The 24,616-nt window shown below is 40.3% G+C and overlaps 1 protein-coding gene across 5 annotated transcripts in view; it reads right to left on the reverse strand.

Moving 5' to 3' along the window:
• The window catches only part of TENM1 (teneurin transmembrane protein 1), a 570,240-nt gene that overhangs the window by 42,994 nt on the left and 502,630 nt on the right, over nucleotides 1-24,616 (reverse strand). For all 5 annotated transcript variants that reach the window (XM_075835787.1, XM_075835786.1, XM_075835785.1 and 2 more), the window contains 2 exons: nucleotides 13,409-13,775; nucleotides 9,222-9,732 (listed from right to left, as the gene is read on the reverse strand). In XM_075835787.1, the coding sequence (XP_075691902.1) occupies nucleotides 9,222-9,732; nucleotides 13,409-13,775 (878 nt within the window). The remainder of the gene's footprint in view (nucleotides 1-9,221; nucleotides 9,733-13,408; nucleotides 13,776-24,616) is intronic.

Consider the following 24,616-nt stretch of genomic DNA (forward strand, 5'->3'; position numbering starts at 1 on the left):
TATAGGATTTATACCCAGATTAAATTGTAAACCTTTAGGGCTCATGCACATGCCGCATTATAGCTTTGTTTTCTACAGAGCCGTAATAGGGCTGCCATTGGGTTGCATTAGGCTTCTACTGTACCTCTGTATGACTCCAATCCATACAAACCCGACAGAAAAACAAAATATGTGGCATGCTTCTGTGGGAGAGTCCGACGGAGCAAGGAGGTTGAGTACTAAAGGTACCGCACAGCCAAGACCATATTCTTGGATTGTAGAAGACAATCCCCATAAAGTAGAATGGGATACGTAAAATGTCAGACTGCTACTAAAACTGATTGACATGTTGGTTTCTTATACAAGCAAATGTTCAAACCAGTGATACAAATGGAGCACAACAGTGATTGAGATCTATCTATCTATCTATCTATCTATCTATCTATCTATCTATCTATCTATCTATCTATCTATCTATCTATCTATCTATCTATCTATCTATCTATCTATCTATCTATCATCTATCTATCTATCTATCTATCTATCTATCTATCTATCTATCTATCTATCTATCTATCTATCTATCTATCTATCTATCTATCTATCTATCTATTTATCTATCTATCTATCCAGACAACACAAGCGCATTCGACATGACTGTTTACTCCCCATCTACAGTAACCCTTTAAATGTCTGATCTAATGTTGCCATGGCAATCTTGCGATACAAATAACCGTGCCATTATATTCCTCTTGTCTCCTGTGGCTGCTCCTTCAGTTCTCTTGTGCTCCTTTAATAGGTATCCCTCTACAGCCTCATGGTTCTGGCTTAATACTACTCATGTCTTAAGTTTCTTAAAAGAATAATAATAAAAAAAACGTTTTCTTTACACCATATGCATGTACACTCTGTGAACGCCTTTAAATCTTTTGTTCAGTTCGGAGCTATAGAAATGAATGGTAATATGTGCTTCTCTCTTAATGGTAGTCTGTCACCAGAAATTGGCTTATAAAATCAGCAGCACATTAAGATAGTGTAGCCTCATCTGAATATAATGTTGTTTTCATTTTTCAGATGCGTGGCTCCATCTACCGTCTATCCCCAGTCCATCCCTCCCTCCCATGCTTCTTTGATTGACAGGGGCCAGTCAGCGTAGAAGACGTGATCCCGTCTGGCCCCGTATTCTCCTGAGCGCACCCGTGCCTCGGCTTCTGAATCTCTGCATGCGCAGGACAGCACTGAAGTTTCACCGGTTGAATCGGCTGTACTGCGCATTCGCCGATTACGTCGCACTACACCAGGATGCATGCGTCGCTTTAGAGGCAGAGGTGCAGGCGCGCTCAGGAGAATACAGGGCCAGGCGTGATCATGGTCTCTACACTGCCCCGCCCTGTCAATCATAGAAGGAAGGAAGCGAGGGAGGGACGGACTGGGGAGAGAAGGTAGAGCTGTTTGGAGCAACGGTGATGCCCTCATTTGCATATGGAAAATAACGTTATTATTGCTGCAAAGGAGCAACTCAGCTGAAAAATGAAAACTGCGTTATATTCAGGCGAGGCTACAATATCTTACTGTGCTGCTGCTTTTACAGGCCAATTTATGGTCACGGACTCCTTTTAAATCAAAGCAGGATTATAACAGACTGGAAATGAGAAGAAAAGTAATGAAGAAAAGTTCTTATGTAAAAAGAAAACACAGTAAGTGGTGAAAGGCCAAAAAGTGGTAAGTGGTGAAAGATCAAATATAAAAGTATAAAATATTGAATCTGGCGTTTAGACAATTCAGTATAAGGCTGGGTTCACACGACCTATTTTCAGACGTAAACGAGGCGTATTATGCCTCGTTTTACGTCTGAAAATAGGGCTACAATACGTCGGCAAACATCTGCCCATTCATTTGAATGGGTTTGCCGACGTACTGTGCAGACGACCTGTTATTTACGCGTCGTCGTTTGACAGCTGTCAAACGACGACGCGTAAAAATACAGCCTCGTCAAAAGAAGTGCAGGACACTTATATACATTATATGCAGGACACTTCTTTGGACGTTTTTGGAGCTGTTTTCTCATAGACTCCAATGAAAACAGCTCCAAAAACGGCCGCGAAAAACGCTGCGAAAACGCCGCGAAAAATGCGAGTTGGTCAAAAAACGTCTGAAAAGCAGGGTCTGTTTTCCCTTGAAAACAGCTCTGGATTTTCAGACGTTTTTGGTCACTACGTGTGCACATACCCTAAAAGACAACACAAAACATAAAAAAAAACAATGGAATGACCATGTCGACTACTAGAACATCACAAGATTTGGGGGCATAGATTAGGGAAAATGATATGAATGGGATGAATTTAGTCAACAAAACTGTGTTAGTAGAAAGAAATCTTCAGTAGACGCTGGCATATTACGACAACAGGAAGAACTTGCTGGACCGGACAGTGCCAACATTCCATGGTTATATAATCAGAATAATATGTGCCCATGGTAACAAGCTGCCAAGAGATTTTATTTCAATGTTGCCATTTTTTGACCAGCATGGTGTAGACTTCAGAGTACTGTTAATTCCCACCAGTCATACTTTCCAGTCCACATCTTTCCTGCAGATCATCTCTGGGTAATTCTTCTGGAATTCTGAATGTCCAGATTCTAATATTGTCTAATGACAGAACCACCATGTTCCAGGTTTCCATGTCAGCAAGTACATTCACACGTGTCAGATTTGTTGCAGAAATATCTGCAACTGAAAATTCGACTCATACATATGGATGGGGTTGATTCTGCCGCACACGTACATGGATTTCTGCAAGCGCCATTCAGATGTACATTATGGGACAGTTACAAATATTTTGCCAACAAATCTGCCATGTGCCCTGGATGTAAATTGTTGCTGCCACCTACAACCTGGTTCCAGACATACTGTATATTCATTTTATTTGAAAATCACTGTAATGTTGGGCTTATACCATTTTTTTTTTAGACAGGGGAACATTAGCATTCCCCATGTAACGAAGGATTTCTAGTAGAGGATACCTCTGTATTTGGTGCCGTATGGCGTACAGGTGCTGCCGCACAGACTTTGTGTGCACGGCTCTTCCATGTACATTAACCCTTTTGCGCAGAAAGCCTCTGATTGTCTTAACACTGCTCTAAGGAATAAAAAAAAATCATGCATTCATATAATTCAGCACTTCATGTTTCACTAATGTAATAAATCATGCCAAATTAAGGAGATTTGTGTTTGAGAATTAACAAAATTCATTTACGGAGAATAAATTATTCATTTTTAGTGAGAGAAGTTGAGAGAGTTAAAGCTGCTCTGTGGGAATTTTAAGCCTACCAACGCCATGAACATCATGCAAGTGGATACAAATACTGATCCATTCATATCCCGTAAGGTTGGAAATGATGCGCAGATAATCTAATGCTTTTCTTTTCATTCCGTGCATCTATGGTAATAAAATGATTTTTTTCGGACATCCTTACAAAGTTTTCCCTGCTGATGGTCATTATTGTTTGCAATTGTAGCATGTAAATGGAAATCAATATTCGGGCCATATGTGGGTGAGCGCTACAATCAGAATGAAAGAAAATTCTGATAATAGCAGAAAGTCTCTGCAGGTATTCATTGATCTAATGTTTTACAATTATTATTCCAAAAAGAAAAAAGATTACATTGTTGTTTAGTATAGAAAAAAATATTATTGCGTTTATGCCCGGCTATAGCTCTGTACGGCATTCAGACAAAAAGTCATTCCACTATCAGCATTTTGATTGTCTATACGAGACATTTCGGTTCAGTTATTAAAATTAAAATTTTAATGTGGAAATCCCATACAATTTGGGGGCATTCCTAGGTGGTATCGGGAGGGGAATAAAATGTCCCAAGATTTTGGATTCAAATGTATTAATTAACAAAATAATCTGGTCAGAAAGGGGACTAATATTTGCATCTATGATCAGTATTAAAGAACAACTGGATAATAGCGGTCACTATACAACAGCCTGGAACAATCTCATAGAATGCCTCTATAAGCCCCATGGGGTATGCTGAGGAATGAAGAGTAACCGACGCAATATTATTGCATTCCATATTAATTGCATTTAACCCATAACATCTTAAGATGGGCATACACATTGGATATATGTCAGCTACAGCCGCTGATTTAGTCGGGAAAGGTCGACTAATGTGTATGGCGGTGTCCCGACTTTGCCGACTTTTCGGGGAGAGAAGGGATGGGCACGTTGGATTCCAACATGCACAATCCTTTTGTTTGCAAGGAGATAAGCCGCTGCCAGAGGAGTTTGGCAGCAGCTTTCTCCTTAGTAAGAACACATGCCTGCTCGGCTAAGACGAGCATGCAAGTGCTTGGGGGAGCCAGGAGGAATAGCTGTTGGATGAACGATCGTTCGACTGAGAGTTATCTGAAATGTGTGGCCAGGCTTAGTCTCCCCATATCCCAGGTTTGTAGCTGTGATAAGTGTCAGTGATGATTGTTTGAAGAAAATAACGGGAGACGGCGCTCCTCCGAGATCTGTGTCGTTTAGTATCAAAGGCGGCTGCCACCAACTGCGTTACCTGGGAGGATGGTTCCTCATTGCAGGAATCAAATTGGTACGAAAGATAGAAGAAAAAGTTGGAGTATTTACGGTATCGGCGCCAGGCAGGTAGGAAATGATGATGACACATGTTTTATCTTTAAAAGGAATTTGTTCTTTATTCAGTGGACGACGCGTTTTAAAGATAAAACCATCTATCATCATCATTATTTCCTGCCTACCTGGCGCCAATACCGTAAATTCTGCAATTTTTTCTTCTACCTTTCATACCAGTGGTGATTGTTGGCATTTTGTATAAATTATAACAGGACAGTGATTATTAAAAATGATTTGCTTCATCTATATTCTTCTTGCAAATCGAGGAGAAAAGCATGTCACGTGTATTCCCATATCTAATCTAGCTTCTCCAGTACATACAAGTTTTTTTTTATACTAGGAAGTGACCAATTTATATAAACCAGAAATTCCGTAGGGGCATTAAAAAACCCAGCATGGCATCACAAAATTAATAGGAATACGTTTAGGGGTTTTTCATAGTATTAACTATTCTGATATGTCAATCAAACATGTCAGATCAGTGTCGGTCTGGCAACTGGGATCCTAATAAATCATTGAATTTTTCAATCCTATGAATGGGAACTAAGAAAACAGCCAAGAGAGAAAACTTGTAGGCTTCTAGTTTCCATTGATTCCACAAAGAGAAAGCACATACAGGGATGGCATAAGCATTAGGCAAACCTGGACTTTGATGGGTCCACAGCGCTCTGGGTAAACTAGCTCTATACATGTCAAGCTAAGACTTGGGTAGACAAGGAGCACAAACACCAACTTGCCAAAGGCAACAAAATTAGCTCTTATTTCCCAGAAACCTACTAGATCATTTGTGTAAAATAAAACATAACTTTTATTAACTATAAATAATAAGCAACCACACATGATTAAAATGCCAATGCGGTCTGATGGTCCAAGTAATCATGAGATTTATATCAACTATGTGTCAACTCGTGTTGCAGTTTATGTGCAATGCAACAGATATTTGCAAACAGCTACAGCCCGCTTATTGCAGGACAACAATTATCAGATACCGCATTGAATTCAAATCATTGTTTAAACAGCCCCTCTGACATGTTTCGCCACAACTGTGGTGTCCTCAGGGGTATTGGGGCTTAGTAGACAGGGAGAGCAATGTGACTCCCAAAGGCTCACATAGACCTGGAGCTGGTCCTGAAGAGACATGTGACTAACTTTTATAACATATGGTCTGGTTGATACTTCATAAACACAATAACCTCCTTTAGTTTATATAAACTCTTAAAAAAAACATTTCAACATGTTGCAAATTTGATCGTTACAAAACTCCTTTTCCATGAAAATAAAATGTCTAATGAAATCATTACTGGTTTGGAGACTGGCCCTGCTGTATATTGCCTCTTTCTTAGATGGAGAACATAGTGCTATGTGACAATTTTTCCTTCAATTAAGCTATTATAAAAGAATGACCGCTTAGAAAAAGTCAAGTGCCAAATAACATTACATCTAAGCAGAAAAATGTCTATCTCTTGGTTACAATGCAACTGCTCTTAAGTAAAAGCTGAGACGATGGATCTAATGAGAGAGGCCACAGCTGCAGCTATTACACAACCCCTAAGGAAACCCACAAACTCACTGACAAACCAGTTTGCGTAAACATTTTTTTTACTTTGAGCACTCTTGCCGTTAATGGGGAAAATGTATTAAGACTGGTGTTTCATATGCCAAAAAAAAAAAGATGGAGTAAACTGCAACAAATTTATTAACAGGGGAAACCTCTTAATAAATGTGTCACATCTTCCTGCCGGGCCGTACCCCATAATTGTGGTGCAACGACCGCAGCCATTTGTCAGTAATTCTCCCTACATCTCACCTCACACACATACTCGCCTCACCACTCCTCTTCTCTCCTACGACTCCCTCATCACTCCAGTTCCGCTCGTACAAGGTCCTGATGCAGAGCAGCGTCAGGGCCTTATATGCCACGCAGCACTTCAACGTCATCAGTGCTGCGTAGCATACAAGGTCCTGACGCTGCTGGGCTTCAGAACGTTGTTTGAGCTGCGCTGTAGTGATGAGGGAGGTTGATGCGAAAAGAGGAGCAGTGAGTATATCGGGGGCAGGCGGTTAGTCTGATTGAGGACAGGCAAGATAAGGGCCCAGTGCATGCCTCTGCCTTGCTATGCCCTATAAAGTGAAATCTATGCTTGCTATGACCCCACCTTTTTTCCAAAAAAAGACACGCCCCTTTCCACAAGAGTGTTGTGGGTGGCCAAAAAGGCCAAGAGTCACAACTTGTACTGCAAATTTAGACTTTTGGGCTCTTTGTGAGTTTTCTACGCCAGGAAACTTGCGTAGATAGGCTGAAAAATTAGACCTAATGAGTTTTTAAAGTGGTAAATACTGTTATTTTGTATTCGGACAGTAAACTACATTAAGTCTGTTAGATCACTGGTCAGGCAATGAGAAAACTATCCATAAACATAGACACCAACAGCACGTGTCTATGAGCATTGGCAACCTGGCTCCTGGGATTTGGCCAGCCCTGGGCTCATAGTTTACAGTGCGATGCTGATCCTCTCATAATATGTAACTCTGTACTTGGAAGCTTGGCCTACTAGTAAGGGAAATGAGGGTGGGGTTATGGAACCAATAGGATAATTTTTTCGTTATGGATGAAAGGGAATGCGATACTAGGCTATTTGCCTTTTACCTTGGCCCTGAGACAGTTTATACAGTATATATCATTGACACACAAGTATTAGGGCAAAGCCCCACGTGGCGGAATTGCTCTTGAATTCCGCTGCGGATACTCCGCAGCGTTAATCCGCAGTGGACCCGTTTCTCCATTGCCTTCCATTTCTTTTTAGTAGGCTTCGTTTAGACGAGGCTGAAAATTCCGCTGCGGAGCATAGGCTGCGGTGCGGAATTTGGTGTCCGCAGCATACAATGGATGTTGCGGACCAGTGGCGGACTGGTTGCGGACTCATTGCGGAAGTTCTCCATTGACTTAAATGGAGATTCTAAATTCAGCAATGAAGTCCGCAGCTGTCATTTACATGTTATGTGTGCTGCGGATGCGTATTGCTTTTTTAACATGACATTTCTTCATTTTGGCTGGACCTATGTATTTCTAGGTCTACAGCCAGACTGAGGAAGTCAATGGGGCTCCCATAATTACGGGTGACTACGTGTGTGCACCCGTAATTACGGGAGCGTTGCTAGGCGACGTCAGTAAATAGTCACTGTCCAGGGTGCTGAAAGAGTTAAACGATCGGCAGTAACTGTTTCTGCACCCTGGACAGTGACTACCGATCACAATATACAGCAACCTGTAAAAAAAATAGAAGTTCATACTTACCGAGAACTCCCTGCTTCTTTCTCCAGTCCGGCTTCCCAGGATGACGTTTCTGTGTAAGTGACGGCTGCAGCCAATCACAGGCTGCAGCGGTCACATAGACTGCCGCGTCATCCAGGGAGGTCGGGCTGGATGCCGAAAGAGGGACGCGTCACCAAGACAACGGCCGGTAAGTATGAAATTATTTTACTTTCACTAGGGAAAGTGCTGTCCCTTCTCTCTATCCTGCACTGATAGAGAGAAGGGAAGCACTTTCACCGCAATACGCAGCAGCTAGTCCGCATCAATTTACTGCACATTTTGGGCAGATCCGCCAGAGAATCTGCCACGCAGATTCTGTGCGGCATTGATGCGGACAGTTGCGGAGGAAAACCGCCACGTGGGGGCATGCCTTAATCGGTTTAATTTTGTACGAGGTGCATCATACCTCTATGTGTTCTCTAGGGTTGCTTTTGTATTTTTGGGCAGCTTTCATTTTATATTACTGTGCATACATTTTATATCATGACAGCTGACTTTTGAAAGGTATTTTTCATCCCCTGATGAGCTATGATTTTTTATTTTTTTTTATAGGGAAACGCATTGAGGTTTTCTCTTCTTGGGACCTATATCTGCTTTATAAGAACATCTCTTTTGAATAACGTTACATTTTTGGGCTGTTGTTAACTAATTGATATGGACTGTTTGTCTGAGATAGATGTTTCCCATATTTCAGGACCTAGTATGGTATAAGAAGGAGGTTCCAAAGTGGGATCGCTGTTTTCAGGACGGCAGTAGCACTGCAGGCAGGGAGTTCATACCACAGGGTTGTCTATAGGGGGAAATATATCTATCGACCCTCATAGTACTATTTCACTATACTGCTCTGATATATATATATATATATATATATATATATTAGTATATATGTATATTTTCTTCACTTGACGTACGACTTTGTTCTAAACACATGATTTTAGAATATTTTTGTTAATTAAAGGTAATGTTTTATATTGTTGATCTTTCTGTGAATTTACCTCCTCTCTCTATGGCCTCAATAGCACCCATGTGTGCTATTCGGAAACTACACAGAAACTGCTCCTTTATTATGAGTGTATCAATAACAGTGGAAACCTTCACCTTTGAAATGTGCAACTCTACAGAAGAGGGCCCTCTCGACTACTAAACATGATGTGTAAAAGTGACACAAACATCCAATGTAACGCATCATATACTGTAGCATGTAAATAGTAACTCTAATTTGATATACTGTACTGTAAAATAAAGTATATTGGTATAAAATGTACCTTACAAAATATCAACTTACTCATAAACTGTAGTCCAACCATTCTCATTACTTTTGGTTGCCAGAAGCCCTGTATTTCCATGGTATGTCATCAATGCTAGGTTATATCCTTGAGCAGATATCCTTTTCAGCACTCCATTGCTGCTAATAGTGAGCCAGTAGACTTGTCCTCCGGGAACCACCAACCACAAAGGCATGCCCCCTGCATCACGTCGTATATGAACCGAATTTCCATTACTACTGGTAACAGAGATTACATCCCCATCACCATTGTATGTAAAATTGTACACATAGTCTCTAGTTATAAGATTTAAAGTGTGGAGATGAGTCCCATTGGTACTGAACTGATACAATTCTTGGTCTGCCGGAGAGGCAACCTCATACATATTCATGGCATTTAGATGAGGCTTGTTCTTAGTGACTGCTCGAATGCGTATGTTGCCAAGATCAGCTATGTACAGTGTGCCATCTGGAGAAGCAGCTAACGACGAGGGCGCTTTCAGTCTGGCATCCTTTGCAAATCCACCGTCACCTATGGGACAAATAGTATGAAATGTATTAATCTGCAAATTGCACATGTTTTAATATCTATGGAGGAAAGACTAAAAACATAAGAAATTTAATATTCACAGTCCATTTTAAAAAGCATTACTTCAAATGGTATAATTTTAAGTGTGAATCAGCAAAGATTAGCATTATTATACATTTATCTCAGCAATACTAATTTTTGAAGATTCAAAGCCCTGCTGGTTTAAAAATTGTTTGTTTGTTTTTTCCTAGCTACACGTACGGTGCCAGGACATCTGCTGTATTTCCCTACACAGCAATCTCCTCCATGTATTACTGCAATTGCATGTAAATAGAGATTTGTTTGTGAGTGTTAGCAAAATGGACGAGATAACTGTTATAGAAAAGTGAAAGTCCGGTGTGGAGATGAGCAGATCTTAGGGTCCTGCTGCTGAGACCCCCCGACAATCAGCTGGAGAGCTACATTCTCAATGATTATTGCCGCTGAAGCATTGCTAAAGGTTAAATAAAACATTACATAATGACTATTGAATAAATGGACCTTTGTTCTGGAGGACTAAACACTCTGCCCTGCATCCAGCTGACAAGGACTTTTGGGAGACGCATTGTGAGCTGCTGTCTGTCAGTCAACTTTGCAAAGCCAATCAGCAATTCCAGAAATATTCCCAGCTATGCTGATTGGCTACAAGTAGCTGAAAGTCAAGACTGCTCCTCCCAAATGTCCTTTTCAGTTGGATGCCAGGCACACTATACAGACCCCCAAACTCAGGGACCTAATACAATTAACTTTATTATGGGAGACCAGTATACGGAATCTAGGATGTTTATCCAGACATTTCTTTCAAGGACAGTCCTAATGTAAATACTAAGTATACCTTCCACAAACACATATGGATAGTATTGACACATCTTCTGACTACTAAGTTACTGTCAGAACAAGGTCAAGTTCCAAAATAAAAAAATTTTTTCCTTGTTAAAAACACCATTTGTTTCATTTCAACTCATTTTGTTCTCACTAGACCTAGTAAACTTGGAGATCAGCTGCATACTAGCAACAAATAGACTAAATAGCATTATAGCAGCATATCAATGGATGATTTATTTTTTCATTGTAAATCAGATTGGCAAAATAAATAGGTAGTCCTGTACAATAACCATGGGTACTACCGGCTGTGCAATGCCAAATCCTATGATGATGATTCAAAAAAAGGACTGGGGAGGATGAGATTGGTTTTTACTTTTAATAGCAACATCTCCCCTACAAGTGCAACAGAGATAACTGCTTAGTGTTAAATACTCATGTAATTAATATTGTGTTAACCTCTATAGACCGTCAGATTGGGTACAATGGGTTTCTTCACTAAGCTGATACAGAGTAAAAAGAATACAACATGTATGCGTGAGAAGGTACAGGTGTAGCTGAGGGACAATAGACTTTAATGCCACACACATGTTTTCGGGATTTCATTGTGTTTAAACAGTTGGACACTTAAGAAAAATATAAGTAGTGCAGTCTAAACAGTATTTTTTTGTAAACGTACTATTTGACTTTATTTGCCGTTCAGCACCATTTTCTTGGGGTCATAAGCCACGTCCCCTTTTTATGCAGCTCCTGTCCATAATATGGCTGAGTATGGAGGAGCATGTGACTAGACGCGTCACTCTACATCCGCCATCATAACACCCTGTGCTTGTTTCCAGGACACACTGAGTTAAGGCTCATTCAGACGAACGTGAATAACGTCCGTGTGCTGCGCATGGAAATCACGCTTAGCACATGGACCCATTGGTTTCATTGGGGCCGTTCACACATGCAGGAGTTTTCACGCAGCAAGAGTCCGTTGCGTGAAACTCACTGCATGTCCTATATTGGTGCATTACCACACACCTACGTGCCCATCTAAGTCAATGGGTGCGTGAAAATCACGCACCGCACACGGATGCTGATCCGTGTGCGGTGCATGATTTGCACATCAATTCAATAGAAAATATTTTTTTTTAAAAATGTGCGTGAATAATGCATGCCACTCGCAAAGCACACTGATGCATAATTCAACACACGAGATTCACGCACGTTTTTCACATGCGTGAATCTGATACGCCCGTGTGAATGTAGCCTTACAATGGGGGATGCAGAGTGACGTATCTAGTAACATGCATCTCCATCCTATGGACGGGAGCCGCGGCCATAAGTAAAATACAACTGACATAACAAGGGGGCGTGGCTTATGACCCTTGGAAAAGGGCACTGAGATGCAAATAAAGTCAAATAGTTTCCCAAAAATACTGTTTAAAATGCACTGCTTATATTGTAACAAGTTTTTTTACAAGTGACATTATTGATTTACAAAATAATTCTAATTATTTAGCAAATCACTCATATTTAATTGCTTTGTGAGTACTGAATAAAACATATGTTTAAGGGGTTTTCCAGTCTTAGCAAGTGATGCTATTTACTTTTCACAGAGCCACATTCATCCTGGCGCTAAGAAGAGAGTTGTAAGTCAAATAAATGGGGCATTATCTGCGCAACACTTGGATGGGAGGGGTATGGAAATTTTCAGAAGGAGGCGCATAACTTCACAGAGCACCCAGCCCCTTCCTTCTGGCAATTGGTGGGAATCCGAGTGGTTAGACCCCACCGATCTGCATGTGACAGCATATTCTAGCCATATATTCCTTTACTTGCTAAGAATGGAAAACCCCTTTAAGTTTATTAACTTCAAGGAAAAACATGTTTTTCCTCTGAAAATTGCAGTATAATAATTTAAAACATAAGCTATAAGTTATGGAAGTGAGATTTGTATAGTTATAACAGGTACTGTGTGATCTGGTTCTATCAAATCATATGACAAAGGTCTGGAAACGATTGCTCCTGAAAATTACAATGGATATGTCATGGATAAACATCAGGGTTGCCAACAATCCGTAAATTTATGGACAGTCCGCAAAAACTGGTGTTCTTTGCTGCCGTCCGTAGTATCCGGCAGAAAAAAACACTGTCCGGGATTTCTTCTAATTTTCCCGAAACGTTGCACTGCGCATATGCCTAAATGTACATGTGCACTGCAAACAAAGGAAGAGTTGGCTGCGGCCATGTGAATGACAGTCTAAGTGAGGTCGGTGGCGAACCAATACAGTCACCTGACCTGAGTCACCTAACCTCACGTCAGTGACATGAGGTCAGGTGACTCATGTCAGGTGATTGGACTGGTCCACTCCCGGACCAGCAGCGACCTCGTTGAGACCCTACTAAATGTGAATGAGTTGTCAGGCAGAGCGGAGAGCGGTAACAGTAAGCTACCGCTACCACTTTCCGCTCTGGGGGCTTTGTGGCACTATGTACAAGGGGGGGCTGTGTGTAACGCTATCTACAAGGGGGGCTGTGTGGCACTATGTACAAGGGGAGGCTGTGTGGCACTATCAATGCAATGGAACCACTGCAGATAAATCTAAATCCCTGTGTACTAAATATTCTGTATGTTAAGACTGTGAATGAGCAATCGATTACTAAGGCGACTATCTGAACAGAAGTACTCTATAAGAGCACATGGCGAACAACATTGTGTTCCTACAGTAGGACTTATGGGTGACTTACATATTTCCTTGTATTCTCACCATGATACATATGAAACTATTAATGGACAATGTTATTTTCACAAATAAATACTGGGTCTGACCTGAAAAGCAGTCACAATTTGGGTCAATTTTGCAGTCACAGTCTGTAGGGGCCCCAACCAATGTAGAGATCTCTCCATTTGTGGTGACTTGCTGTATTCTGTTAATTTTCCTTTCATCTGTTTCAGCAATGTAGAGGACTCCACTGTGGGATACAGCAATGGCCCGTGCAGATTCCAGGGTGGAGTGAATTGCTACTTTGCTGACAAGAAAGTAGTCAATACCCGGAACCTGGCAATGTATGGGTCTGCCAGCAATAATTCTCACTTGATTATTATCAGAAATCTGGAGTACAATGTTATTGTCCAAGACATATAATGAATTATCCATAGGGTTGACAGCAAGATCAGTGGGCCATTCTAGTCGAACCTGCAATGAATAAAAATAAGAGTGCATAAGAGCTAGAATATAACATTTAATGAAACTTGCAGATTAGTAATAGACTATCAGTTTGCATGTTCTGAATATTTACTTTTACAAGCATACACATCCATACATAGCATTGGTGCTTTGGAGTTGATGTGATTCAAAGGCACTGGCTCCTATGAGTGGATTAATATGGGAATGATTGCTCAAAAGAGGATCAACCCTGTACATTTTAAAAATATCCAATAGGGAATTCTAAGTTAATTTAGAGGGAACCCCTCTTCAACATCCTTATCTATTAGCTAGCGCAGAGAGTAGATACCTAGAGAATCTCTTGCTCTGGCGGACCCGGGCCTGTCTGCGCGTTATATGGTCAGCCTATTGAATTCCAAGAGTACTGTATAATGCTTAAAGGGGTTGCCCAATTTTTTTTTTTTTTTTCTACTGATTTGTAGAATAGGAAATCATACAGTTCTCTAATATGCATTTCTTATAGTGCATGGGGCCCCTGTCACAGTAGAATGGTAGAGCCCACAGTCTAACTGAATAAGACTAAACATGGTGCCAGTCACGTGACCAGTACAAACACACACTTATACACACACACACACACACACACACACACACACACACACACACACACACACACACACAAAATGTGCTGAGGAAGCATAGAGGAACATCAACGGGCAAAGTGAATAGAACCAATGGTGAAATTGTGATGCATAACTGCTTTACTGTGCCTGTATTTACTGTCTCAGGGAGAAGAATGTAAGAACTGCTCCTCACAGACACTGACGGACATGATGTTGAGATGTTGCGGTAGGTAGAAATACTTTCGAACTTCGGCTTCTCAATAACCTATTATTCCCCTGTTATATACAGTGGAGGAAATAAGTATTTGATCCCTTGCTGATTTTGTAAGTTTGCCCACTGTCAAAGTCATGAACAGTCTAGAATTTTTAGGCTAGGTTAATTTTACCAGTGAGATATAGATTATATAAAAAAAAATAAAGAAAATCACATTGTGAAAATTATATATATTTATTTGCATTGTGCACAGAGAAATAAGTATTTGATCCCCTACCAACCATTAAGAGTTCAGCCTCCTCCAGACCAGTTACACACTCCAAATCAACTCGGTGCCTGCATTAAAGACAGCTGTCTTACATGGTCACCTGTATAAAAGACTCCTGTCCACAGACTCAATCAGTCTGACTCTAACCTCTACAACATGGGCAAGACCAAAGAGCTTCCTAAGGATGTCAGGGACAAGATCAAAGACCTGCACAAGGCTGAAATGGGCTACAAAACCATAAGTAAGACGCTGGGTGAGAAGGAGACAACTGTTGGTGCAATAGTAAGAAAATGGAAGACATACAAAATGACTGTCAATCGACATCGATCTGGGGCTCCATGCAAAATCTCACCTCGTGGGGTATCCTTGATCCTGAGGAAGGTGAGAGCTCAGCCGAAAACTACACGGGGGGAACTTGTTAATGATCTCAAGGCAGCTGGGACCACAGTCACCAAGAAAACCATTGGTAACACATTACGCCGTAATGGATTAAAATCCTGCAGTGCCCGAAAGGTCACCCTGCTCAAGAAGGCACATGTACAGGCCCGTCTGAAGTTTGCAAATGAACATCTGGATGATTCTGAGAGTGATTGGAGAAGGTGCTGTGGTCAGATGAGACTAAAATTGAGCTCTTTGGCATTAACTCAACTCGCCGTGTTTGGAGGAAGAGAAATGCTGCCTATGACCCAAAGAACACCGTCCCCACTGTCAAGCACGGAGGTGGAAACATTATGTTTTGGGGGTGTTTCTCTGCTAAGGGCACAGGACTACTTCACCGCATCAATGGGAGAATGGATGGAGCCATGTACCGTCAAATCCTGAGTGACAACCTCCTTCCCTCCACCAGGACATTAAAAATGGCTCGTGGCTGGGTCTTCCAGCACGACAATGACCCGAAACATACAGCCAAGGCAACAAAGGAGTGGCTCAAAAAGAAGCACATTAAGGTCATGGAGTGGCCTAGCCAGTCTCCAGACCTTAATCCCATCGAGAACTTATGGAGAGAGCTGAAGATTCGAGTTGCCAAGCGACAGCCTCGAAATCTTAATGATTTACAGATGATCTGCAAAGAGGAGTGGGCCAAAATTCCATCTAACATGTGTGAAAACCTCATCATTAACTACAAAAAACGTCTGACTGCTGTGCTTGCCAACAAGAGTTTTGCCACCAAGTATTAAGTCTTGTTTGCCAAAGGGATCAAATACTTATTTCTCTGTGCACAATGCAAATAAATATATATAATTTTGACAATGTGATTTTCTTTTTTTTTTTTTATATAATCTATCTCTCACTGGTAAAATTAACCTAGCCTAAAAATTCTAGACTGTTCATGTCTTTGACAGTGGGCAAACTTACAAAATCAGCAAGGGATCAAATACTTATTTCCTTCACTGTACCTGGACAGTCTGTGGGTTATACCATTTTTTTTTTTTTTTAGACTAAGGCAACTGCACTAATATAAGAAAGGTATGTGAGCAGAATTTTAAATACATGTATATTATAAATCTGTATGATTTCCTATTCTATAAATAGGTTAATAGAAAAAATAAAAAGTGGACAACCCTTTTAATCATTTGCGGACCGCCCATAGACTATAAAAATCCGGGCGGTCCGCAATTAACTCTGCAAGGACGTTCCAGAAAATCCTGCGTCATACAGCTCTCTCTAGACAGCTGTATCACTAAGCTTCAATTGGAGACCACTGAGTGTGCTCTCCGGTCATGTGATCGTTGTGACAACATGTCACAACGATCACATTGCTCCTAACAGCAGCGCTTACGTGACGACTGTGAGGAGCTCTGTGATACAGCTGTCTAGCGACAGCTCTGACACTGAGCTTTCACCCGCAGACCACTCAGTGTGGTATCTGGTCATGTGATCGCTGTGACAGCTTGTCACAGCGATCACATTGCTCCTCCCAGTGGCCCTTGTGCGCCGACTGCAACAATCTTCATGTTACAGCTGTCTTTTTCAGCTGTTTTTTGCAGCTGTATGAGTGCTTTTTTTTTGCGGGACGACTTATAGTTTTTATTGGTTCCATTTTTGAGTACCTGTAACTTTTTTATTACTTTTCATCAATTTTTTTTGAAGGCAGGATGAACAGAAAACAGCAATTCTGGCATTGTTTTTTATTTCGTTTTTTTACGGCGTTCACCGTGTGGGTTAAATAACATAATAGCTTTATAGGTGGGGTTGTTACGGACGCGGCAATACCAAATATGTATAATGTTTTAATATTTTTTTGTTTTTTCTTATTAAAGTATTTTATAAGGGAAAAAGTGGGTTTTTCATTTTTTTTATTTGGGATTTTTATTTATTTATTATTAACTTTATTTAACTTTTTATTAACTTTATTTTTAGTCCCACTAGTGGACTTTACTATGCAATCTTCTGATCGTTTTTATAATACACTCGCAGTACTTCTGTATTGCAGCGTATTATTGCCTGTCAGTGTAAAACTGACAGGCACCTCCTAGGTCATGCCTTAGGCATGGCCTAGCAGGCATTCATTACAGGCAGACCTGGGGGCCTTTGTTAGACCCCCGGCTACCATAGAAGCCATCGGCACACTGCGATTGCAGTTAAACCACTTGGAGTTTAACGGGTTAAAAGGGGTTAAACGGGTGAGATCGATGTTGAAATACATCCCGCCCGTTAGAGCAGGTGCCCGGCTGTCTTTAGAGGGTTTTTAACTGATTTCAATGAAGGTTCGAGAGCAGAATCCCCCCCAAGATAGAGCTGGATGTTTTTTTTTCAGCATGCAGAAAAAAATCTGTCCTGAAAATATAACATTAATTAGCTGAACCCAGACAACTTCTTTAATTTCTCCTGTGTTGGTGCTGCAGGTTAATTAAACACTTGTCCCACAGATGACAGCTAGTCGGTGGAGATGCCAGCAGTAGAAAACCCCATCCCTTAATGTAGAGGAACCCTTCTAACAAAAAGGCCTAGTCGAACGCGAACAACCCCTTTAACATGTACAGTAGCTTAAATAAATGGCACATGACTAGCTGTAAAGAGAAAGATAAAAATCAATGAAGAATCAATTTAAACAAGGGGATCATTTACATCCTATAAAACACCTCCACACTTGCAGTACCCTTAGTGTATTTATGGAAGACCTGATATAATGTTTTATAAAAAACGGAAAAAAATCTCATAGATATAGTGCCAAAATATTCCGTAGCACTTTACAATTAAGGTAAGTAGCAGATATAAAACTAAAACAAAAACACGAACAATTTCTGTGTGGTTGTTTTTGCTGCCGAGACCCTGCTAAGAATTCCTAATTTCGAGTATGACTCTTCAGGCTTGAAATGTTAACTTGGTCATTTTGCCACTTCTTGATATATTTGAGGAATGGACAACAGTTTACCCGCGGTCAGAATTCTCCTCTAATATTCTCCGCTGAAGAAATTAAAATTGTTGAACTGTCACTAACTCAGTTGTCACTACAACATGCGTCACGTACTGCGGTGTCTTCTCTGAATTATTGGAAAATACAGCCAAATCCCTCCATCAGACCCTATCTACATTTGTCAGACTGTGATTGTAACACTGCATTAGAATATGAAGAATCTATGCTTTATAGCTGCCCCGGTTCCCAAGTCATAAACCAGCAATCACTCCATTCATCACAAGATTTTAACCCTTTACATTGGATAATTTTATAAAACATACCTATAAATCCAGGAGTCAGCCAATGCATAAGTACACATCCTTTATCGGTTAATAGCGGCTGCAGGTTCATTTCCTACATTGAGTATTAGAGCTTCTATTTATCTCTTTTTGTTTGAATAATATTTAAGACAATGTCAGCTTAGTCTGCTCTAAAGTTCCCTTTGACCTCTAATGTGGCTTTACACTATTAGTCTAAACTTTTGCAAACATTGTGAATCTATTCATTCGACAGAGTTTGCTTAGCACAAAGAAAACAAAGGCACATGAATGAAGTATACATTAGAAGGACATCTACAAAAAGGAAGATGGTGCAGTGTCCTTGGTATCTTTAATATCACTTCCATTGTTACTTATACAATGTGGACCAAATCTAATAAAGGGCCTTTTTAAAGAGAAAATATTAATTGAAGTTTCCAAAATGTGATCTATTGTGGCTGTCGATAAAATTGTCTTCAGTAATGTATTTCACTTAAAAAAGTTATTCCCTTTTTTTGTTATCTCGGCAGAAGTTATAGGAATGTACTGTAGGTGTGAACATTTTGTTAGTCATAGGGGAAAATTTATCAACCCATCTATGCCAGTTTTCTGGCATAGAAAGTTGGAAAAGGTCCAAAAGTCACAATCTGCTATGAAAAATTCAACTTTTGGGGATTTTACGCCGCCCGCACCACTATTGAAAATTAGGGGTCGTAGCTTAACAAAAGAGAGTGGTCCCCAAATAAATTAATTTTAATTTAAACCAAAAAAATGGCATGAATTATAACAATAATCTATGCCAGCTCCTAGTTGGTGTAGATTTTACTCTGTAAGGCATAGTAAGGTAGAGGCCTGCCCCCCCCCCTGACCAGACTACCCCCCTTTCACATTCCCACTGGATGATAAAAAATAAAAAAAATGTATGCTCACCTAACCGCTCCTCTTTGCTTCTCCCCTCTGGATCCCCTCAGACGCCCTTAGCATTTTGCGGATCATTCAAGGGAAGTGTCAAAAGGTTGTATGTGATAGAGCACTTCGTATATAAGGTCCTGATGCCCCAGAAATTTTTTGGGGAGCCTTTTTTAATTGTGATGGCATAAACAACAGTATGGTTAAAATTTCCTGAGCACTTTATTCAAGTATTTTCAGCCACAGTTGGGTCCTTCCGTTAGACCACGTGACCCCCATCTGACTCTGTTTCTTACAGCGTCTGCTGTGTTGACGGAAGTCAGTTTCTCTATTCATTTCCATAAGACGCTCAATGTCAGTATCATAGGAAGAAATAAAGAAACTGACTTCCAGTCCACACAGCAAATGCTGTAAGAATCAAGCCAAAAACATTTTTTTTGGAAGTGCTCTTTTAATAAACATGCACTTTTTTGTGTAATGTCAAAAGTCCACAAAGCTGTTTTGTGTTAACCTGTTAGAGACCACCCAATGTCTTTTGACAGCCGGCAGTGCAAGTCCCGAGTCTACAGCATCATTTTTTTGTGTCGCTGTAGAAAAGGCTAATGAGTGCTGCAGTGTGGGCTCATGCTATAAGCAGGAGCTATTACTGCTCCTGTACTTAATGCAGTCTTCCGAATATGTCTGGGATTGGACATATTCGGAATGGTGTGGTATTGTAGCACAGCCCCATTTCTTTAATGGAGCAGAGCTGCCATACCAGACACAACCCATGGATAGGCGTGGCGCTGTTTCTGGAAAATATTAGCCATATTTTACTAACCCTGTACAACCCCTTCGATACTCATACTTGACCAGATGAAGACGGGAAGGCTAAAAAGAAAACTATCTATGACTCAATGGCTGCAGGTTGATTAAATCATTAATGTTCCTGGTGCCATGCAGAATGTTTGGAGAGATCTTGTTTTACAAAAAAGCTTAAAATATATTCATCATGTGAATATAGCATGGTTCTCAAGAAAAAAAATATACCTTCAGAGTTAGCTGAAAATAGAATTAGGTACTACTTCCGGTCAGAACTCATACTACCTATGCACACCTATCTCACATGCAGTTTAATTATTTCTCAAATTCCAAGTACTTTTTATTTTTTCCTGATACCACTATTGTCCTTTATATTTTCGCACAATAGGGGAAAACATATTAAGAAATGGTTTCCCACAAAAGTAAATCTCAGGAGTTTACATCGGATTGAATATCTACAAACAAAAGACGGCAGACAGGATGCTTTCATCGACGGGCTTGGCTGCTCATGAGATTTTGAATCCTTGATAAGCAGATCTTCATTCATGCTGTGTGTTTGGCCTTTTGGCATGCAGTTGTATGTGGGCACTGGGAATATCTCAGAATATACACCTTTGTCTTCTGTCAGGCATAAACTATTCAAGGCAGAAGCATGCTTCACTAAATGGATGAGCTCAGCTGAATCACTTGTTCTAACGGCTGTAGATCATTTTTCATTAATTGAGACTAAGGTTCTGGTGAACAGGAATATATTAGCTAACGGCAGACCGACAATAATCTGAAGAGACAAATTTACTTGCTACCTAGTTTATAGGGATTGTCTGGTTTCAGCAAATTGGTGGTATTTTTTGTATAATTAAAAGTTACACAATTTTCCAATATACTTTCTGTATTAAAGAAGACCTGTCACCAAGTTATATTTGTTAAACTGGTTAACTGACCTAAATAGTGCTGTCTTCCTGATAACAGCGCTGTTATTTTTTCCTAGACCCCCATTTCAAAGATATTGTCCACTGTTGTGTAGGTTCGCTATATGCTAATATGCTGTAGTTAGCAACCCGGGTGGAGTTAGCTTTCCTGCCTCTGAAGCTGAGCAATCATCAAGAGGCACCAGGAGGGTAGTTTACGCCCTGTTGGGTAACTACAGCAAATTAGCATATAGGGAGCCAAAACGACAGTGGGCCATATCTGTGGGGGGGGGGGGGTCTAGAAAAAAAACAGAGCTGGAATCAGGGAGACCGCACTATTCAGGTCAGTAAACCAGTTCAACTTATATGACCTAGTGACAGGTCCTCTTTAGTTATTCGTGGTTTCAAGATCTCGGTTTGTTGTAGGAACATTCATTGTTTACTTCCAGTGGATAAAATTATTTTTGTGGTCATGTGGTGGACACACAGGTGCTTGGATCGGTAGAAGACGCAGCTCTGATACACATAGTGTAACGAGCCATGTACCTCTGTGTCCTTTACATGACCATGGATGGAATTGTATCCACTGGAATTAAATAATTAGTTTTTGGACAGGCAGAAAAAATCTGCCTCAAAATTCCCTTTTCACGTTTTTTGCCCACGCATTTTTCAATTTGTTAAACCTAATGCAAAAACAGGCGCAAAAAAACGCTCCAAACGAACACCGCAGGTATTTCTTCCTCGCATTAATTTTATTGGGAGGTCAAAGGCAGAAACCGCTCAAAGAAAGAGCGTGCCAAAAAACTCAGTGAACTGACCCTAAGTCCCCGTGTACTGACTGTCCATAAAAATATATTGAAGCAGTAGTTTAACTAAGAGTCAGAGCCCCTAGAATGGGGCTACACACAGACTTTTGTCACACAACAGCTGCTGTAGCAGCTATGTCTCGTGACTTGTGCTTAACTTGTGTTTAACTATTTTACCATATGTCTTTTGCTATAATATTTTCTTATGTGACAGTCAAATGAAAGACATGTGACTTGATACATCCTTGCGCTCACAATTTTTGTCATTAAAAATCTTACATAATTTACCAAAATTGTGCCAAATTCTCATTGTCTAATGGATGTTTGTAAATTTGGTGTACTAATGTTTTCGAGCACACTTACTGAAGCTTACTGAATGGTTTGCAAAAGTTGCAACTTTTTTTGCAAAATGTGAATATGTGCATTTGCTTTCCCAATTTGGAGCATGGTCAGAAGCAAAAAAAACTGTCGTACATAAGGACATCTTTCAAACACAGATTGGATTCACACACATAAGCCCACATTTATGAAAAGTAGCATCATTTTAGACAATTTTTAAGTTAAGGCTAGACTAATGTATTGACATATGTTGCAACAAATTTATGACTGGAGACAAGGAACAAAGGTAGGATCCAGCGCTGGGTAGCGTTAAAATGGAAGACTGTTTTCCAAGTTTAATGATGTGGGTTAAAAAGGAGGTCCAGTAGTATTAGGTCCTGGGTGTGTACGAAGTGGAGGGATGGTGTCCTCTTAGGCCTACGCGTTTCGGACGACAACTGCGTCCTTAGACTTGGCTGCAGTAGGTTTTGAAAAGAGCGCGCTGTCTTATATATGCTTTGTTAGTTGGGACAGCTGATTTGTTAATGGTGATTGCGTGTCATGGTTGTATTACTTTTGGAACGCAAACACCGGAAGTGGATGTCAGGTAACCGTGACTTGGTATTTTTATAGATGTTTGTGTGTATCTATATGTGCAGACTTTTGTTCAAAAATCTGCTTTATATTCCTTAATAAATTTCTGAGTCTTGTGGTTTTTTGGAGATCGTGTCAAATTGCGTATTTTTATATTTGTTGAATTTTATTTGGTTGGGTTGCGTTCCAGGACTCGTTTTGGAGCACAAAGGGAGAGACAACCACCGGCCCAGTCACACCTCCTTGTCAAGTACGTCAGACAAAGGGAGATCGTGAATGTTTTTATTGGCTGTCGGTCAGTATTCATATCAGGATGAATTTTGTAATAATGTGTAATGATGATGGAATGTTTGCATATTGTTACTGATTTAGATAGATTGAAAGAGTTATATTATTATTTATAAAGATAAAGATAATTGAACTAACAGAACTGATTAGGTCTCTCAGACTTTGAGTTTTCTATATGCAGTTATTGTCCCATGTATATCAATGTTTGTTCTGTATTTGTTATTTGTTTATTGTGTTTGTTATTTTTAATTTTTTAATTTTTTATTATTTGTTGCGTGTTTTTTGTTATTAAAGCATATACATGATGAATAATGATTTGATGATACTTGGAAACAGGGCGCTAAATTGCGTTGTCTGACGTAGTTGACAAGGAGGTGTGACTGGGCCGGCGGTTGTCTCTCCCTTTGTGCTCCAAAACGAGTCCTGGAACGCAACCCAACCAAATAAAATTTATGACTGCATGTGCCCTTTTCGATAAATCTGTCACAACGTACATGTGAAAGTGAGTAAAGCGTGTTTTATGTGACTATTTTGTATGAAGAATCTATTTTATCGTTTGAAGGATCTGTTTCTCTGTAAGGCAAAACTTAGGCTGGGACTGTCTGGCAAAACATGTGTTTACCTTTCCTTATCAAAGTCTGCTATGAGAATGTAGACGTGTTAACTGTGCAGATGTAAGATTCTCGTGGGAATCCCAGGAGAAACTCTTAGGGTATGTTCACACGGCAGCCTCCGTTACGGCCGAAATTACGGAGCTGTTTTCAGGAGAAAACAGCTCCGGCATTTCAGACGTAATGGCATGTGCAGGCGCTTTTCGCTGCGTCCATTACGGACGTAATTGGAGCTAATTTTCCATGGTGTCAATGGAAAACGGCTCCAATTACATCTCAAGAAGTGACAGGCACTTCTTTGACGCGGGAGTCTTTTTTACGCGCCGTCTTTGGAGCCGAATTACGTCCGTTAATAGGGTGTGTGAACCCAGCCTTACTTGTGATTGGCTGAGCTGGAGCCAACTCCCACTTCTTGGATACAATTGTAACTGCATACTAACAATAAACCAGAGAAGGATTTTTGGGTATACAAAGCATGTCTCTGTGTGTCTTACGTCTCTCCGATATATCGATATAACTAATGGATTTGGATCCGGGCAAGTAACTAAAGGGTGTCTGTTGACACACCCATCTAAACCTTCAGTCTAATTTATTTTGCACAGGATTACGTCAACAATATATCACTGCCATTAACTTTCATACTGGCTTAAATTATGCCACTTTTGTCTGGAGCATGGATGCAAGGATTTTTTTTTTATAAGTGTAGGAACACACTGGGCGTATACACTGTGGATTTGCCACAACAGATTTAATCGCGTAAAATTTGCAGTATAGTACAATAACAGCAGTGTGAATGAGAATTGAACAAATCTCATCCACACACAGCCGAAAAAATCTGCAGAGAAACCGTTAATAAATTTACCTGCGGTGCGTT

The sequence above is a fragment of the Rhinoderma darwinii genome, chromosome 8, assembly GCF_050947455.1.
Source record: "Rhinoderma darwinii isolate aRhiDar2 chromosome 8, aRhiDar2.hap1, whole genome shotgun sequence".
Classification (NCBI taxonomy): domain Eukaryota; kingdom Metazoa; phylum Chordata; class Amphibia; order Anura; family Rhinodermatidae; genus Rhinoderma; species Rhinoderma darwinii.